General features: G+C 43.4%; 1 protein-coding gene across 1 annotated transcript in view; it reads left to right on the top strand.

Moving 5' to 3' along the window:
- Window positions 1-21,321, top strand: part of LOC126249545 (cuticlin-5) — a 339,366-nt gene that overhangs the window by 184,066 nt on the left and 133,979 nt on the right. The window contains exon 3 of the mRNA XM_049951209.1: window positions 16,371-16,514. Coding sequence (XP_049807166.1) covers window positions 16,371-16,514 — 144 coding nt within the window. The remainder of the gene's footprint in view (window positions 1-16,370; window positions 16,515-21,321) is intronic.

The following is a 21,321-nucleotide window of genomic DNA, read 5'->3' as shown; positions in this document are numbered from 1 at the left end:
TAGAATCGTTCGGCTGTGAGCTTCATATGTAAATTTTCTTAACAGTGTTTCTCTAAAAACGTCGCCTTCCATCCAGCGATTCCCATTTGAGTTCCCGAAGCATCTCCGTAACACTTACATGTTGTTAGAACCTGCCACTAACAAATCTAGCAGTCCGCCTCTGAATTGCTTCGACGTCTTCCTTCAATCCTACCTGGTATGGATCCCAAGCACTAGAGCAGTACTCAAGAACAGGTCGTACCAGCATCCTATATGCGGTCTCCTTTACAGGTGAGCCACTCATTCCTAAATTTCCCCCAATAAAGCGAAGTCGACCATTCACCTTCCTTACCACACTTCTCATATGCTCGTTCCAAATGGTTCAAATGGCTCTGAGCACTATGGGACTTAAATTCTGAGGTCATCAGTCCCCTAGAACTTAGAACTACTTAAACCTAACTAACCTAAGGATATCACACACATCCATGCCCGAGGCAGGATTCGAACCTGCGACCGTAGCGGTGGTGCGGCTCCATACTGTAGCGCCTAGAACCGCTCGGCCACTCCGGCCGGCTTATGCTCGTTCCATCTCATATCGTTCTGGCAACGTTATGCCCAGATATTTAGACTTGACCGTGTCAGAATGGACAATAGCAAAACTGTATCCGAACATTACAGGTCTGACACTCCGCTCCCTTTCACACTCGTCATACATCAGCAAAAACACCCTGTGAGTGCGTTAACGTCACTAGAATAAATTACTGGGGGTACGGGTGGACCCTTATTCTATGACAGAGGATATCGGTGTTTAGCTGTACAAAATTTAATTTCTGTACTGTTGTCAAAGAAGCACACGGGCTTACGTAGATTGTGACATGACAATTTCAGGACAGTTGTCAAGAGAACGTTTTATATCCTGACTAGCAGAACTAATACTGAACACAACAATATCAAACTTAAATAGAAGGTTCTCTACAAGATTTTTTTTACTTCTAGACAGTGAAGCACTGTGAGTTGGCCAATATTACGACAAAATATCCGATTCCGGTTCTAAGTTCAGTACTATTTAGAATGACAATCAAGTCTACGGAGAATGGTTAGTTTTTGTGACAAGATGAGCAAAAGATTCCTCAAGGTTGCTCATGCTCACAGTGGACGCAAGCTGGTGATCCAACAGTTTTACGCCTCTGCCAGCTGCATTTACCTTCAGCTGCGACATGCTGTCGACTGCATGGCTGCTCTTGCCCTCTGAAAATCCTATAAAAAATTAATCAAAAGTCTTTACTGATTTTATTAGCTGAAACTGTCCTATGTTACTCGTTAGGCAAGAAAACATGCACTCCTCCCTAGTCTGGAAAATATGGCGATGTACACGGGAATAGATGGAGCAGCGTGTATACTTCAACACCCTCTCAGTTCTCGCAAGAACAATTATCTACGTGGCTGTTTCGTTTCTCCGCTATCAGAGCTAGACGACTCTTCAGCTAATTCCTAGCTGAATGTCAGCCAAAGTGAACGCAGTGTTCACACAAAATTCATCTTTTGGCGTCGTACAGGGCACGAGGCGCCCTGTTCTTCACTTGACACTGGGTCAGAGGAGAGTCCCCGAAGTTTTCGGTATTCTGTCTTTTGTAGCAAACTGTCCCCCACCTGTGTCCTTTCGTGCTTCACGTCACGGCTTTTTCAGACCAATGGGAGCATTCCTTGCATCTCGTCGAAACCATCCCTGCCAATCGCAAAGGGCCTACCTTTAAACTACGTCGAAATATCGCCACTTCTACTCCTTCCGAATTTATTTTAGCCGATCTGACATTTTGTGCCCGCTCCTGACGCCTAAAAGTTACACACATACATCACGAGAGCACCACGGACCTTTCACATAATCAATAACTGCGTTTCTGATCTGTTGGTAGCCATCTGGAAATTCCCCAACGCAGTTTTTTAAAGAATTTCTCCGTCCCAGGCAGTGCTGGGCCACTACCTGCTCCCCTCGATGTATTTCCCGGCGCGTTCATTGCCTCTCTTGCCGTGGGTCCCCAACTCCTCTTAGAAGCCTTTCGTTGTATTCAGGCTATGACGGCGCAACTCGCATCTGCCCCCAAACTAACACGTTTCTTCTAGCAGCTTTTTTCACCTTTTGCTCATTGACATGCAGGATTTGGGTTCGGTGTGCTAATACCATCGAATCGAGTGTCATCCCTTTTGGCATTACCTTCTGTACGTTTTGATAGGCAAATCTGCTCACCATCATCGAAGTATGTCAGGTGACATACCCATCTACTTGTTACAACATAAAATCTCATGTAACGTGCGAAATTAACATTCATTCAAGCTTCCACCTTACACAGGTTTGCTCATCCTACTTAACTTACATTTCTCCACGTTTAGGGCTAACTGCAAATCATCACACCAACTGGAAATTTTGTGTAAGTCGTCTTTTACCTCCCTACTTCGACATCTTACCGTACACTACGGCATCATCAGCAAACAACCGCAGATTGCTGCCCAGACTGTCCGCCAAATCATTTATGTATATAGAGCAGCAGTCCTGTCACACTTCTCTGGGGCGCTCCTGACGATACCCTAGTCTCCGATGAACACTCTCCGTCGAGGACAGCATATTGGGTTCTACTATTTAAGAAGTCTTCGAGCCACTCACCTATCTGTGAACTTATTCCACAAGCTCGTACCTTCGTTAACCACCTGCTTTGGGGCACAGTGCCATTTGCTTTTCGGAAATCTATAAATATGCAGTCTGCCTGTTACCCTTCATCCATAGCTCGCAGGATATCATGTGAGAAAAGGGCAAGCTGAGTTTCGTACGAGCGATGCTTTTGAAAACCATGCTGATTCGTGGACATAAGCGTCTCAGTCTCTAGAAAGTATATTACACTGCTGGCCACCGTAAATGCAACACCAAGAAAGACAAGAGGTAGCACAACAAGATTTATTTTGTAGATAACATGTTGACCAAGTATCAAATGATTACGTTTATAGACGTCTGTGACAAGTGGTTCCTGCCAGAATCAGTAGCCAGAGTAGCCGCCATTGTTGGAGATCACCGCTGCCACACGTCTCGGCATTGAGTCAAAGAGACGTTGGATGTGTTCCTGGAGTACAGCAGCCCAAGCAGCTTCCACACGTTGCCAAAGATCATCTGGTGTGGCAGCTGGGGATGTAATCTGGGTCACTCGTTGAGCAACCATGGACCACATGTTTTCTATCGGCGAAAGATCCGGAGAGCGAGCCGGCCAGGGAAGCAATTCAATCTGGTTATTGACGAAGAACCTTTGGACAATGCGTGCCACGTGTGGTCGCGCATTATCCTGTTGAAATATGGCTGTGGCCGAGCCCTGAATGTAAGGAAGGACAACTGGCTCCAGCACCTCGGATATGTAGCGCCGGCTATTTAAAGTGCCGGCAACGCATACTAGAGGCGTGCGAGAGTAATATCCAATGCCGCCCCATACCATAATACCCGGTGCAAGACCAGTGTGGCGGTGCATAATGCAGCTGTCCAGCATCCTCTCTCCACGGTGTCTCCACACTCGAATCCGACCATCGTGGTGCTGCAGACAGAAGCGTGCCTCGTCAGTAAAGACAACGTCATTCCATTCTGCCGTCCACATCCGTCTGTCATCACACCATTGGCGACGGAGACGTCTGTGGTTCTGCGTCAATGGTAGACGAAGCAATGGACGTCTTGCGGACAGACCACTCTGCTGTAAACGGCGTCGAATGGTACGCGCAGACACTGGATGATGCGTTACAGACGCAATGTGCTGTGCTATGGTTCGGGATGTCACTGAGCGATCCGTCACTGCCATGCGCACAATTTGCCTATCAGCACGTGCAGTGGTGCACCGAGGTGAATGCGATCGACCACGTCGGTCCGTCGTACCCTCCTGCACCCAACGGTCACATATCCGCATTACAGTTGTTTGGTTTCGTCCAACACGACTAGCGATTTCTCTGTATGATAATCCACAATCTCGGTAAGCCACTATCCTTCCTCTGTCGAACTCGGATACTTGATCAAAAGATGTTCGCTGTTGTCTACGAGGCATAACTGATCGTCTTGTGAAACAACCACAAGGTAAACACACGTGCCGAACGTACACTCGTCGAAATCGCCAAGCCTTAAATGGCGCTATGAGGTGCGCCACAGGCGCGCGTGATGTGCGTCTGCGCTGAAATTCTAATCAGTTGCATATCTCATCGCTGCAAACCCATGATGTAAATTTCACTTGATTCGGATGCTTCCTTCAGGGTGTTGCATTTACGTTGGCCAGCTGTGTATATTCAAACTCCGAATATGCTCAAGGATTCTGTAACGAACAGAAGTTGGGGATATTCGTCTGTAATTTTGCAGGACCGTTCTTTTACCCTTCTTATATACTGGACTCAACTGCGCCTTTTTTCAGTCACTTGGGACTGTGCTGGGCGAGAGATTCACGATACATGCAAGCTAGGTAAGGACCAAACACTGTAGAGTACGCTTCGTAAAATCGAACGGGGATTCCATCTGGACCTGGTGATTTATTTACTTTGAAATCTTTCAGTGCTTAGGTGATTAGTGTGAAAAGGTTTCCGATGTGGTTATTGCCGCACGACGGAAATTAAACTTTGAACACGGAATGGTAGTTGGTGCTAGACACATGGAACATTCCATTTCGGAAATCGTTAGGGAATTCAGTATACCGATATCCACAGTATCAAGAGTGTGCCGACAATACCAAATTTCAGGCATTACCTCTCACTACGGATAACGCTGTGCCAAACATCCAAGAGCAGCGGCGTTTGCTTAGAGTTGTCGGTGATAATAGACAAGCAACGCTGCGTGAAAAACCGCAGAAATCAATGTGCAACGTATGATGAACGTATCCGTTATGATAGTACGACGAAATTTGACGTTGGTGGGCTACAGCAGCAGACGACCGATGCCAGTGTCTTTGCTGACAGCACGACATCGTCTGCAACGCCTCCCTTAGCCTTGTGACCATATCGGTTGGACCCTAGACGACTGGTAAACCGTTATCTGGTCCCGATTTCAGTTGGTAAGTGCTAATGGTAGGATTAGAGTATGGCCAGACCCACAAACCCATGGACCCAAGTTGTCAAGGCACTGTGTAAGCTGGTTACGGTTCCATAATAGTGTGGGCTGTGTTTACATTGAACCGATTCTCTGGTCCAACTGAACCGATCATTGACTGGGAATAGTTATGTTCGGCAACTTGGAGACCATTTGCAGTCATTCAGCGATAACATTTTTATGGATAGTAATGCGCCATGTCACAGTTCTTCGCTATTGGTTTGAGAACATTCTGGACAATTCAAACAAATGATTTGGCGTTACAGACCGCCTGACATGAATCCCATTAAACATTTATGGAACATACTCGAAAGGTCAGCTCGTGCACAACATACTGCACCGGCAACACTTCCGCAGTTATGGTCGTCTATAGAGGCAGCATGGCTCAATATTTCGGCAGGGACTTGTTGAGACCATGCCACGTCGAGCCGCTGCAGTACGCCAGGCAAAAGCAGGTCCAACACGATATTACGAGGCATTCCATGACTTGTCCATTATTTCCGATATACACTGATGTGACGACTGATGACCTCTGTGCATGGCAATGAAACTGTCTCACTCTATACAAAAATCCCTGTCCGCTTCACTCCCAGATGAGTTATCTGTTTTGTGCAAAATGTGATTGATATTGTCTTCACGATACTGAAGCGGCATGTTGGGCGCTACACAATATCCACGAATGCTTCGCCGAAAGTATTTCCGAATATTTTAGAAGCAATCTCAAATTATCTGTGATAACATTTTGCCACACTGGATGCCAGTGTTCATTATTCCGACAACAGAGTTTCTTCATAGCATGTAAGTTAACATACAATTGACATTAATGCTATCATGCAGATGTCAACTCCGCATTATGATCATGATCCCTATATACTTGCGGTATCCAAAATTAGTTTGTGGTATATATTCCAGCAACATATTTTATACGCAGTATCTGAATTTTATGTCCATGAATTGAAGCCTTCAACTTTTTTATCGCTGCATAACCCCATGTTAGTATTCTATTTCGTAAATTCGTACAATTTTACTCCCAAATAAGTTTTGAGTTAACTTCGTGTGTTGGATGTGGTTTTCTTCTGCTAAATGTATGTGAGCTGTGCTGTGTTACTATCACTCTAGGAAACATTCGTAAATGCATAGGCGAAATCCAGTGCTGGTACTCGATAAGAAAAAAAATGGTTCAAATGGCTCTAAGCACTATGGGACTTAACCTAACTAACCTAAGGACATCACACACATCCCTGCCCGAGGCAGGATTCGAACCTGCTACCGTAGCAGCAGCGCGGTTCCGGACTGAAGCGCCTAGGAATGCTCGGCCACAGCGGCCAGCGCGCGAATTCAAACCGCCACAACGACGAACATCCGGCCTTAATTTAAGGAAGAACTTTCTGAGAATGTACGTTTGACATTGTATGGTGGTGAATCAAGGACTGTCGGAAAACGGGTAAAGAGAGAATCGAAGCGTTTGAGATGTGGTGCTAAGATGGATGTTGGAAAATTAGGTGGACTGATAAAATAACGATTGAGGAGATTCTCTGAAGAATCGGCGAAGAAAGAAAAATACGGTAAAGAATGACAAGAAGAAAGGACGAGATGATGGGCCAAGTGTTAAGACATGAGGGAATATCTTCCATGGTACTAGAGGAAGCAGTAGAGTGTGAAAGCTGTACGGAACGTCCAGAGACTGGAATATGTCCAACAAAAATAATTGAGAACGTTGGGGGCAAGTGTTACTATGAAATGAAGAGGTTAGTACAAGAGAGAAGAATTCTTGGCGTGCCACGTCGAACCAGTCAGCAGACTGATGACTAAAAAACAATGGAACCATATTTTATGCTCTTTGTACCACTAAATCCTCTGGTTTATAAGAGATTTGTCACATATGTGAATTTTTTTTATCTGCTATTTTCTTATTTCTGTAGATACTGCCGAAACACTGGCCTGTTTATGGAAGGTTGGAAGCCTTTTTAATGTTCTTCTTTCCTGACCAGTGAGTTTTGTTTTTCTTCCTCTATCGTATAGCAGTCAATTCTGTTTGGTATCATTGCAGTAGCTATAGTATAAGCAGATACCATTGATACATCTATGCTTGTTGTCAAGCGATGCATCAACTAAGCAGCCACCGACAATTTTCCCTCGTTGAAAGTCTGTAAGGTCCGATACGACGGTAGATCAACTCAATATCGACAGACGTAATGGCAGCTGAGAACCGTCCCAGACATGTTATAGGAATATTTAAAAGGGAATGTCATTGTAATACGTAAAACTGCTACAACTCCGGAAATGAGATCTCTACACAAAGAGATTTATGTTACGTAGTCTTGCACACGTATGTCTAGTTTGATGTTTCACCTTGTCGCTGTTGCGGCAGGTAGCATCTTTGATTCATAACCGAAACTTCTACGGTCCCGGGTTCGAATCCCACCGCTGCTTAAATTTGGATTAATAATCAGCATTGGCGGCCGAAGACTTCCGGCATAAGAAGTCACCCTCATTCTGCCAACGGCCTTGTCAAAGAGAGCGGAGGAGCGGACAGAGGTTCAGGGCACTCTCTTGTGCTAGGGGAGGGAAATTGCCCCTAAAGGCGGAAGAATCAGAAATGATCAACGACGTGAGGATGCAAAAGGCAATGGAAACCACTGCATTATAGACACGTTATGTCATAATGATCTCTCCATTGGCAAAAGATTCCGGAATAGTCCCCCATTCGCATCTCCGGGAGGGGACTGCCAAGGAGGAGGTTGCCATTGGAAAAAGATTGAATAATCAACGGAAGGATAACGTTCTACGAGTAGGGGCGTGGAATGTCAGAAGCTTATAGGTGGTAGGGAAACCAGAAAATCTGAAAAGGGAAATGCAAACGTTCAATCTAGACGTAGTAGGGGTCAGTGAAGCGAAGTGGAAAGAAGACAAGGATTTCTGGTCAGATGAGTATCGGGTAATATCAACAGCAGCAGAAAATGGTATAACAGGTGTAGGATTCGTTATGAACAGGAAGGTAGCGCAGAGAGTGTGTTTTTGTGAACCGTTCAAATGGCCAAATGACTCTGAGCATTATAGGACTTAACATCTGAGGTCATCAGTCCCCTAGAACTTAAAACTACTTAAACCTTACTAACCTAAGGACATAACACACATCCATGCCCGAGGCAGGATTCGAACATGCGACCTTAGCAGACGTGCGGTTCCGGACTGGAGCGCCTAGAACCGCTCGGGAAGCCGTTCAGTGACAGGGTCGGTGTTATCAGAATCGATAGCAAACCAACACCATCAAAGATACTTCTGGTTTACATGCCGACGTCGCAAGCTGAAGGTGAAGCGATAGAGAAAGTGTATGAGGATATTGAAAGGGCAATGCAGTATGCAAAGGGGTTCAAAATGGTTCAAATGGCTCTGAGCACTATGGGACTCAACTGCTGTGGTCATAAGTCCCCTAGAACTTAGAACTACTTAAACCTAACTAACCTAAGGACATCACACACATCCATGCCCGAGGCAAGATTCGAACCTGCGACCGTAGCAGTCGCACGGTTCCGGACTGCGCGCCTAGAACCGCGAGACCACCGCGGCCGGCTATGCAAAGGGGGTTGGAAGTCTAATAGTCATGGGGGACTGGAATGCAGTTGTAGGGGAAGGAGAAAAAGGAAAGGTTACAGAAGAATATGGGCTTGGGACAAGGAATGAGAGAGGAGAAAGACTAATTGAGTTCTGTAACAAGTTTCAGCTAGTAATAGCGAATACTCTGTTCAAGAACCACAAGAGGAGAAGGTATACTTGGAAAAGGCCGGGTGATACGGGAAGATATGTTAGATTACATCATGGTCAGACAGAGGTTCCGAAATCAGATACTGGATTGTAAGGCGTACCCAGGAGCAGATATATACCCAGATCACAATACAGCAGCGTTGAAGAGTAGGTTGAAGTTTCAGACATTAGTAAGGAAGAATCAATTAGCAAAGAAGTGGGATACGGAAGTACTGAGGAATGACGAGATGCGCTTGAAGTTCTCTAAGGGTATAGATACAGCAATAAATAATAGCTCGATAGGCAGTATAGTTGAAGAGAAATGGACATCACTAAAAAGGGCCATTACAGAAGTTGGGAAGGAAAAATAGGTACAAAGAAGGTAACTGCGAAGAAACTATGGGTAACAGCAGAAATACTTCAGTTGATTGATGAAAGGAGGAAGTACAAAAATGTTCCGGGAAACTCAGGAATACAGAAATACAAGTGGTTGAGGAATGAAATAAATAGGAAGTGCAGGAAAGTTAAGACGAAATGGCTGCAGGAAAAAATGTGAAGACATCGAAAAAGAAATGATTGTCGGAAGGACAAACTCAGCATACAGGAAAGTCAAAACAACCTTCGGTGACATTAAAAGCAAGGGTGGTAACATTATGAGTGCAACGGGAATTCCACTGTTAAATGCAGAGGAGAGAGCAGATAGGTGGAAAGAATACAATGAAAGCCTCTATGAGGGGAAGATTTATCTGGTGTGATAGAAGAAAAAACAGGAGTCGATTTAGAAGAGATAGGGGATCCAGTATTAGAATCAGGATTTTAAAGAGCTTTTGAAGACTTAAGGTCAAATAAGGCAGAAGGGATAGATAACATTCCATCAGAATTTCTAAAATCATTGGGGGAAGTGGCAACAAAACGACTATTCACGCTGGTGTGTAGAATGTATGAGTCTGGCGACATACCATCTGACTTTCGGAAAAGCATCATCCACACAATTCTGAAGACGGCAAGAGCTGACAAGTGCGAGAATTATCGCACCATTAGCTTAACAGCTCATGCATCCAAGTTGCTTACAAGAATAATATACAGAAGAATAGAAAAGAAAATTGAGGATGCGCTAGATGACGATCAGTTTGGCTTTAGGAAAAGTAAAAGAACGAGAGAGGCAATTCTGACATTGCGGTTAATAATGGAAGCAAGGCTAAAGAAATATCAGGACACGTTCATAGGATTTGTCGACCTATAAAAAGCGTTTGACAATGTAAAATGGTGCAAGATGTTCGAAATTCTGAAAAAAATATGGGTATAAGCTATAGGGAAAGACGGGTCATATACAATATGTACAAAAGCCAAGAGGGAATAATAAGAGTGGACGACCAAGAACGAAGTGCTCGTATTAAAAAAGGTGTAAGAGAAGGATGTAGCCTCTCTCCCCTACTGTTCAATCTATACATCGAGGAAGCAATGATGGAAATAATTCAGGAGTGGAATTAAAATTCAAGGTGAAAGGATATCAATGATACGATTCACTGATGACATTACTATCCTGAGTGAAAGTGAAGAGCCGGGCTCGGTGACCGAGCAGTTCTAGGCGCTTCAGTCCGGAACCTCGCGGCTGCTACGGTCGCCGGTTCGAATCCTGCCTCAGGCATAGATGTGTGTGATGTCATTAGGTTAGTTAGGTTTAAGTAGTTCTAAGTTTAGGGGACTGATGGCCTCAGATGTTAAGTCCTATAGTGCTTAGAGCCATTTGAACCATTTTTTTGAAAGTGAAGAAGAATTACATGATCTGCTGAACGGAATGAACAGTCTAATGAGTACACAGTATGGATTGAGAGTAAATCGAAGAAAGACGAAGGTAATGAGAAGTAGTACAAAATTAGAACAGCGAGAAATTTAACATAAGGATTAATGGTCACGAAGTAGATGAAGTTAAGAAATTCTACATCCTAGGCAGTAAAATAACCAATGATGGACGGAGCAAGGTGGACATCAAAAGCAGACTAGCTGTGGCAAAAAAAGTATCCCTGGCCAAGAGCAGTCTACTAATATCAAATACCGGCCTTAAGTTGAGGAAGAAATTTCTGAGACTGTGCGTCTGGAGTACAGCATTGTACGGTAGTGAAACATGGACTGTGGGAAAACCGGAACAGAAGAGAATCGAAGCATTTGAGATGTGGTGCTACAGACTAATGTTGAAAATTAGGTGGACTGATGAGGTAAGGAATGAGGAAGTTCTACGCAGAATCGGAGAGGAAAGGAATATTTGGGAAACACGGATAAGGAGAAGGGACAGGATGATAGGACATCTGTTAAGACATGAGGTAATGACTTCCTTGATGCTAGAGGGAGCTGTAGAGGGCAAAAACTGTAGAGGAAAACAGAGATTGGAATACATCCAGCAAATAATTGAGAACGTAGGTAGCAAGTGCTACTCTGAGATAAAGAGGTTAGAACAGGAGAGGAATTCGTGGCGGGCTGCATCAAACCAGTCAGAAGACTAATGACATCAAAAAAAGAGGAGCAAGGAAAGGAGGAAGAAAGGATGTAGTTTAACGTCTTGTCGACATTTTAGACAGAGCAGCTGCTCTCTTGGACAAAATTTGGATGTGCAAGCAACTATCGTCTTGTTGAAGGGTTGCTTTTGACATCCTTCTCAAGTGATTTGAGGAAATAACGGGAAATCTAAACGGATAAGAAAAGATTGAATTTGCAATCCACTCGCCACCCTATTATTACGATTCCATTGTCCAAGCCACTACACCAGCCCACATGCGACGACCAAAACGCAGCTGTTTCCTAGCTACTTTCCGAGGACTGATCAACTAAGTCGAAATTGAAGAACTACGCTATATATTTTTTACATAGACGGCCGCCGTGGCCGAGCGGTTGTAGGCGCTTCAGTCTGGAACCACGCGACGCTACGGTCGCAGGTTCGAATCCTGCCTCGGGCATGGATGTGTGTGATGTCCTTAGGTTAGTTAGGTTTAAGTAGTTCTAAGTTCTAGGGGACTGATGACCTCAGATTTTAAGTCCATTTTTTTAAATAATCTACTTTCCAATATCATTTTGACTTACTAAGATTCCTCCAGTGCTAATTTTAACATTATAAATACTACTACAGTTACTCCTCCATATAGAGACTTCTGTGCGTATGAAATATTTAGGCATGTCTTAGGCACTGTTTGCAGCTTAAAAGCTGTAGCTACTGTTCATCAAAAATTACCCCTGTTCAACAGTAACAGAGTTTTACTAGAGAGTAATCTGTATACCGTAACTGTGAGTCGTAAAACAGTGGCGCAATTAGGACCGTGTTTCATATCTTGGATCGTTAAGGAAGAGAAGGTATGAGCTTCGTAATGCGTCAGCAGCCGTGACTAAATGATAGCGGGGAAGGCGCAGCGCATAACGAGCGTCGTTTTCAGCTTCCGTAATTCGATTAAGCTCCTCGCGTACATACACTGTTGTTTAAAATGGTGTCGATAAAAATACATGGTAAATGAACTGTGATAATAAAACTTCTAACTTTAAATGTTCAAAATTTTTGGGCTGAACGTTATTGTACGTGACGTAGTGACATGGGAGATTCGGGTGGAATGAAAAACTTACAAGTGATTACGGCTTTGTTGGTAGTTTTGAATAAGTTTAATTTTAGCGGAAATGTTAAACATAAAACGCTGTTCTCAACAACCCAATACACTGTTAAACAAAATCTGGCGAGTGATCTTACTAGTTTGCGTGTTCCTTCCATCAAATTCACCAGCAATCTTTCTCATACTTGTCCAAAGATTTCGAAAATAATAAATTGAGTTCCCCGCCGAATTACAGCAAAGTTTGATGTTTCCCTCAGACGTATACAATTTAACGTTACATCCTAGGATAAATCACAAGGTATTAAAACGTAAGGATGTAACTGAAAAGTTGTGGTGTCCATATAGAGTGAAGTGAGTCGACCAGCGAACACTTCATGCAGTATAGGAATTGTCCAGACTACAACAAGTGTTAGATTATTGCTGAAACTATTTATTCAGAGTGTCCGTTGATCAAAATGCGGCCACTAAGACTGAGATGTCATTTCAAAATAACAAGTTCCATTCAGCTTAGCTCTTGTTTAGCCATAATTGGTATCAAAATATCGACATCTGTGATTTTTTAAATATGTAGTGAGGATGTTCTGTTAATGTTAGTGACTTTTTCGTTATCATCCTGAAAAAAAGTCCGTTCCGTTGATGCCATCATATCAGATCATCACTATCACACTTTTTTTAAGCGTGGATGACTGTAAAATCTTCTGTTCCAATTCGCGTTAGTTCTGTTTGTATTAACATACAAGTTCCTCGTCACTGAAAATAACTTTACGTGCAATCTTCTCATCTGCTTGTTGCCTCGTCATAAACTAAAGCCCGCATCTCGTGGTCGTGCGGTAGCGTTCTCGCTTCCCACACCCGGGTTCCCGGGTTCGATTCCCGGCGGGGTCAGGGATTTTCTCTGCCTCGTGATGGCTGGGTGTTGTGTCATATCCTTAGGTTAGTTAGGTTTAAGTAGTTCTAAGTTCTAGGGGACTGATGACCATAGATGTTAAGTCCCATAGTGCTCAGAGCCATTTGAACCATTGAACCATAAACTAAACAATGCATTGCTTCCTTTTAGAGTGGCTGGTTGACTGGTTTCAGTTCTGGACTTATCCGAAGTTTATATGAATGGAAATGAAGATATTTCGTCGAAATACAGTCTAAGATGGCTGCCGATAAACCCAACTGCCGAGAACGAAGATAAATCGACATCTGTGAACGTACGTTAACACACTTACGCACAAGTCGTTGTTAACCTCGGATTGACAATTTCAAGGACGCCCAGAGCTTTTGATGTTCACAGTACGACCCGTTGCTTCAAATTTCTTAATAGTCTTGCTCATAACTGGCTCATTCGGTGCTACATGATGCCCCAATGTTGTTCGGAGTTTACGACCAAGCTCCTCGCATTTCTCGTAATGTACTTTCACTGTCAAGGCGGACTATGCAGCGGTATACCCTTTCCAAGATAACTAAAAAATCACTGACATATACAGAGCCTCCCCACAACACATTTCAAGGATAAGATATAGATATCCATATAATAATACCAGCAATACACTATCATAAAAATTGCAGGGATATCATACTCGGCACACTTTGTGAGACAGACGCTAGTGACCTTCCTTTCAGGCCAATACTAGTAATACGTACTGGAAAACAGCTCACAGTATCTAATGACGTCTCGAATTTTTTTATACGTGCGTGTCGTCTAGTAGCAACTTCAGAGAGCTAAATAGTTGGCAGACTGGTCGTATATAAATATCGTGGACAATAACAGTTCTGTCATACTTCCTTAAGGTACAATGAAAGATATTTTAACTTTTGAGGACGTCTACCCATTAAGAACGATGGCCTTGGTTTGTTAGGGAAGGTGTCAATCTATTCGTATATCCCGTTATTCCGTAAGCATAAATTTCGGTAACTAAACAACGATGAGGAACTATTTCGAAGACTATCCAGAAGTCAATAAACACGTCATCACCAATCGGTGAAACCCATGATAAAGGATCAGGGTAAACTGTTTCATTCGTCATACATACACATACAGATACAAACATTAACACGCATTTCAAACGTTAATGTCGAGAACAGAGATATAATGCGAGTAAAACGTTATATAACCCAGTTGGATAGATATCTAACAATAGGTTTGCCCTAACAAATTGTTTGAAAATGAAAAACGTGAATCTTTGAGTATTAGTAAATCACAACAGTCTTATTGAAATAAATTAGCTGCTACGCCGTTAAATAAAAAAAAATATCACATTGGCTCAAAAAACTCTCACCAGTTCATATCTACAGACTTGAATAACTTGATTTTTGGGGGGGGGGGGGGGGGGGGTAGTTAGAAATGTACCGATAGTACGTTAGAGACACATATTACTTCGTGTCTAGTCCATCTACACCTACGTGACTACTCTGCTTCATCGAACCACCTTCAAGCTATTTCTCAACCGTTCCACTCTCGAACAACTTAAATCTTTCCGTGCAATCTCTACTTTCTCTCATTTTTCTTGCGATAACCTTTCCACCTTACATAGGTGGGCGTCCACAAAATATTTTCGCATACGGAGGAGAAAGTTGGGGAGAAAGTTGGTGATAGAAATTTCGCGAAAAGATCTCTACGAAACGAAATACGCCTTTGTTTTAATGATTGCCACCCTAATTCGCGTACCATATCCGTAACACTTTTCCCCTATGATAAAAAACAAGCTGCTAGTTTTTTGAACTTTTGCGATGTACCCCGTCAATCCTATCTGATGGGATTCCATGAGGCACATCAGTACTCCAGAAGAGGAAGGATGAAAAAGCTTAATTAGACAGTTATTATTTAGAGTCATATTGCCACTTTTCGCATCATACAGATATCTCGTGTAAATCATTTTGCAATTTGTTTTGTTCTTTTTATGACTTCACGAGACGATAAATGACATCACCTGCAAGTAGCATAAAAAGGGCTGCTCATATTGTGTCCAAAATCGTTTATATAGATTAAGATCAGCAGAGGGTCTATAACACTTCCTTCGGGAGTGCCAGATTTCATTTCTGTTTTGTTCGATGACTTTGCTTCAGTCACAACGAACTGTGATCTTTCTGACATGAAATAACGAATCCAGTCGCACAACTGAGACGATATTCCATACGCACGCAATTTGATTAGAAGTCACTTCTGAGTGGCGGTGTCAAAAGCCTTCTGGAAATTTAGAAATATGGAATCAATCTGAGAAATCCTGTCGACAGCACTCATTAGTTCGTGCAAACAAAGAGCTAGTTGTGTTTCCCAAGAACGATACTTCCTGAATCCGCGCTGACTATTTGTGACTAGATATACATTCCAGTATTCCAACATCTTTGGTTTATTTTTGATATTCTGCTAAGCTGTAATATCACTTCCTCCATATTTAATTCTTTGAGAAGTTACTTAAGTAAATCAATGACAAAACAGCTAACCAACAAAGCAACTATGCCATTATTATGGTCCATTGCTATACTGGCTAGTAAAGAAGCAAATTAGCTGTGGAATCATGTAGGAATTAGCTGCCATTCCAAGATGTGCACGCTCGTGTGTCAAATCAGCTTTAAGTTCTTGACAAGCTTAAGTTCACTTTGGCCCTTTTACAGTTGGTTTTTCACAGCTTACCATTTCCTACTGCAGATATTACTACCCTTTTCTTCCAGTTAAATTTCTTTCCACTATTAACAGTAACTTTGTTGCTTGTTGAAGAGATAACGGACTTAAAAGCACAGTTAACCATAAATAGACGATGATACTACTTGATTCATTTCCATTTTCACTGGCATGAGCTTACAATCAGAGATGACGTCTGTCATAACGGTGCCACCGATTTTATTACAGCGTTTTAGAAGCATGATATTATTTATATCGAGGAGCAGAAATGTTATTAGAGTGCACATAGTAATTAAAAATAAATGAAGAATATTTTACTGTGGGCGTTACAAGACTTGCGAATTTTCCTTTGCAGAGCGGGCTGCGGTCGCAGGAGCTGGTTGACGGCTCTGGGAGCGTGCCCACGGAACTGTATGATGCCGTCGACGTCATCACCGCTGGCGCCGCCAACGGCTCAGACAGGGCCGCGCTCGCCCACGACGCAAGCCACCATCGACCGGTAAGCAAGACTAAGTGAAAGCATTTAGCCTTAAAATATGATCGCTGGGCTATTATGCATTATGTAAGTCACCGATCAAGTCGAGAGGGGATACCCAATCTTATAGTATACTACTGGCCATTAAAATTGCTACACCAAGAAGAAATGCAGATGATAAACGGGTGTTCATTGGACAGATATATTATACTAGAACTGACATGTGATTACATTTTCGCGCAATTTGGATGCATAGATCCTGAGAAATCAGCACCCAGAACAACCACCTCTGGCCGTAATAGCGGCCTTGATACGCCTGGGCATTGAGCCAAACAGAGCTTGGATGGCGTATACAGGTACAGCTGCACATGCAGCTTCAACACGATACCACGGTTCATCAAGAGTAGTGACTGGCGTATTGTGACGAGCCAGTTGCTCGGGCACCATTGACCAGACGTTTTCAATTGGTGAGAGATCTGGACAATGTGCTGGCCAGGGCAGCAATCGAACATTTTCTGTATCCAGAAAGGCCCGTACAGAACCTGCAACATGCGGTCGTGCATTATCCTGCTGAAATGTAGAGTTTCGCTGGGATCGAATGAAGGGCAGAGCCACAGGACGTAACACATCTGAAATGTAACGTCCACTGTTCAAAGTGCCGTCAATGCGAACAAGATGTGACCGAGACGTGTAACCGATGGCGCCCCATACCATCACGCCGGGTGATACGCCAGTATGGCGATGACGAGTACACGCATACAATGTGCGTTCACCGCGACGTCGCCAAACACGGATGCGACCATCGTGATGCTGTAAACAGAGCCTGGATTCATCCGAAAAAATGACGTTTTGCCGTTGGTGCACCCAGGTCCGTCGTTGAGTACACTATCGCATGCGCTCCTGTCTGTGATGCAGCGTCAAGGGTAACCGCAGCCATGGTCTCCGAGCTGATAGTCCTTGTTGCTGTAAACGTCGTCGAACTGTTCGTGCAGATGGTTGTTGTCTTGCAAACGAGCCCATCTGTTGACTCAGGGATCGAGATGTGGCTGCACTATCCGTTACAGCCATGCGGATAAGATGTCTGTCATCTCGACTGCTAGTGATACGAGGCCGTTGGGATCCAGCACGGCATTCCGTATTACCCTCCTGAACCCACCGATTCCATATTCTGCTACCAGTCATTGGATCTCGACCAACGCGAACAGCAATGTCGCGATACGATAAACCGCAATCGCGATAGGCTACAATCCGACCTTTACCAAAGTCGGAACCGTGATGGTACGCGTTTCTCCTCCTTACACGAGGCATCACAACAACGTTTCACCAGGCAACGCCGGTCAAGTGCTGTTTGTGGCTGAGAAATCGGTTGGAAACTTTCCTCATGTCAGCACGTTGTAGGTGTCGCCACAGCATCTTCTTCCGGCCGGTTAAATTTCGCGTATGTAGCACGTCATCTTCGTGGTGTAGCAATTTTAATGGCCAGTAGTGTAGTTTCATATTAAGTAAACCTTGTCTTACAAACCGATAACTTGAGAAAACTAGGCACAGAACTCAAGTTCCATGGGTGTCATCGGGAATGCTCAGCCCTCACCTACAGAGATGTATTCATTTCCCAGCGGTGACCCTTACGATGGTCACAGCACAAACCTCAGCGTGAGCATTGGGGAATTTAAAATACTAATACTACTTCGTCAGATGTGTTCCTCCATTGCCGTCCTTTGGCCAAATAGAACTCGTTAAGCTTCTTTCCATCATCGAATTACACCCGACACAATCGTCTGTAAGAAGAAAGGATGCCCTTGCGAAAAATTTCTAGACTGTTATCTACGAGCGCGTGCTGAAAAGTAATGCCTCCGAATTTTTTTATGTGATAACTTTTAAAGGTATTTCAAAAAAATTAAAATTATTAACATTCTACTTCCTTATTGTTCATATTTACATTTGCACTGCTTCATCGCTATCAAACTGAAGTCCTCGAAGATACTCTTTACGTTTTGGAAACAGATCAAAATCAGATGAGGTCAAGTCGGGACTGTATGGAAGGTAATCAATGACAGTGAACCCAAGGCGGCAGATTATTGCAACGGCGCAGCTCTCGTGTATGGTGTGGCATTGTCATACTGAAGGAGTCCATGCGTGGACTAACTCTTCGAATTCGAAACTCGATCACAGCACACTGCTTCTCGCGCGCCGACTTACTTACGTTACACACTGCCATGTTACACGCTACAATTCGGAGCCCTCTAGGGGCAGAGTGCTGCAAATATGTAGACATGCAGAATAAAGATGTAAAACGTTAACAACGTTTGTTTTATGTACGAGGGTTGGAACTTTAATAGTGGCAACTATTTATTTATAGCTCGTACAAAATAGATACGTGTTTCAAAGTTTTACTGACCTTCAGAGTAGTCACCAGCATTGTCTATAACCCGTTGCTAGCGATGTGGAAACCGTACGATACTCTTAGCAGTGCCAGTTGTGTTGACAGTTCGAGCGGCGCGGTCTATTGCCAGACGATTTTGTAGCAGTTCTGAAGTGAATGCCGTGAAGTGTTTCCTTCAGTTTAGAAATCGAGTTGAACTCACAAGGGCTTAAGTCAGGGGAGTGCAGTAGGTGGTATAGCATTTAGCAGCCCAATTAGTCAACCAAATCAGTAAGAGCTTGCACTGTACGTGCTTGAGCACTGTCCTGCAAAATGATGGTCAGGTTCTGCAGAAAGTGTCATCACGTCTGTCTCTATGCTGTTCATTTTTGGAACACAACCTACGACCAGTTGAACATTCGAAAAGCGCTGCGGTTAATTATGAAATGATACCTATAGTGCCGTTTCAGGTTGTTGAGGATGCAGGTGGTAGTCACATTGACCAACGTTTTTAAGCTGGAGCAATTAAGAAACATAATCATCTCGTGTGGAAATTAAAATATATTTCTTTCTCTTCCGCATGTCCTTGCTAATGTTTCCACGAAGTTTCGTTGTTCTACGATCACTCATTTTTCATCGGGGATCTCTCAAGTAGCGAAAGTTTAATTGTAATCACCCTGCACCTCTACGGAAACATGGTATCCAATTAATTTCTCTCCAGCCAACGAATATGAAAACTATTGCAATTTTCAAATTGTTCAAATGGCTCTGAGCACTATGGGACTTAACAGCTGAGGTCGTCAGTCCCCTTGAACTTGGAAAATTGAACTTAGAACTACTTAAACCTAACTAACCTAAGGACATCACACACATTCATGCCCGAGGCAGGATTCGAACCTACGACTGTACCGGTCGCGCGGTTCCAGACTGAAGCGCCTAGAACCGCTCAGCCACACCGGCTGGCGCAATGTCAAAGATGATTTAGACTCGATAAAACCGCATCTCGTGCCAGTATGGTATACGAGTATCGTATGTGGAACAGACCATCGGAACAATCATGGAGAGTTGAAAGGAAAGATAGCAATACATCCGACTAAAACAGCTAAGAAGTCAGCTGTCACCGAGTATTGTCTGGAGTATGTTCATGAAATGAGATACGGAAATACAAATATCGTTGTCCAGACTTCAGCTTTCTGGAAACTACTTACATTTTATTGAAATAATGACTTCGGAAAACTTTAGAATCGAACTTTTCATATTAAGCAAATCTCGAATTACGCACTCGGTTTAATATTAAGATGTCGGTGGTCATCTTGCCCGCCAGAGCAGTTAAACACCGTCGTTTGATTAATTTAGCGTAGGGCTTAAAGAATAACTCGTATATTGTACAAGTTCATGCGGTTATGTTGGTACGAGATAAGATAAAATGATATGCACCAGTACAAACATATGAATATATGGTATATTCATGTGTAGATAATAATGAAAGCTCGAGAACCGGTAGTAGATAAAAGAAGATGAGATATCCATTTTCCATGGTAGTTGGATATGCAGTGACTGTAGCCAGTTAACTGCTGCAAGTGTTGCGTCTATGAAGTCTTTCCAGGCAACCATGAATTTTGTTTTGGGCAGTGATTCAAAATGTTCTCCAGTGTTTATTCCGAAGATCCGTATCCTCACTGGTACTCACAGATATTTCCTCACTTGCGTAGCGTTGCTTTATGGCCGGTTCTAGTAAAGTTGAGGGAGCTCCATACTTTTCTTGATGGTTCGCCCCCAGAGGTCGTATCTCTTTCGCTTGATTTCTTATCACCGTGATGTTGTACATTTTGTGGATAACTATATGGGAACAAAAACAAATAAGCACCAGAAGACTATGCAGAGACCTGGCTATGAATGCCACACCAACAAGGCTTCACAGTCTCGTTGAAGTCCAGGCAGCGACCACACCTAAGATCCCACTCGCAGGATGTGTAGAAGACGACTGGGTCAGTCAGTCGTCGAAATATTATATGCAAAAATAGACTCTTCATCTCGGCTGAAACCCAAAAAAACACGGCGCTGCCATGGTGTAGTAGTCAGCGATGCTGGAGATCGCAAGTTCGATTCCTGGTGACCACCTCCGAATTTTATACCGTGACAAGGTCTGGAATGTCGTTCACTCACAAGGGAACGGTCCAGTCCGACATGTCGAAACATGCGCTGAATTTTTTTATACAGAAAGAATACACCGAAAGAAAGACCCTGTCAAAATTTTAGGTGCTGACAAGGGAAACTCCCTATCGTAACCCCCTCAGATTTAGTGGTAAAATGGCCCGTCAGCAACTGAGCACAGATCAAGCATGAAAACAAGAAAGGAGATACACTGAACTGTGAAAAAAGAAACAAAATAGAAACAGTGAACTGTCCAAGCTCGAGAAGTGCTATATCGAGCGACTTGACAGAGCAACGGCGTCGTGGCTGTGTGGT

This window comes from Schistocerca nitens, chromosome 3 (assembly GCF_023898315.1).
Source record: "Schistocerca nitens isolate TAMUIC-IGC-003100 chromosome 3, iqSchNite1.1, whole genome shotgun sequence".
NCBI lineage: Eukaryota > Metazoa > Arthropoda > Insecta > Orthoptera > Acrididae > Schistocerca > Schistocerca nitens.
The sequence above is the reverse complement of the archived record's forward strand: the minus strand, read 5'-3'. Positions and strand labels throughout refer to the sequence as shown.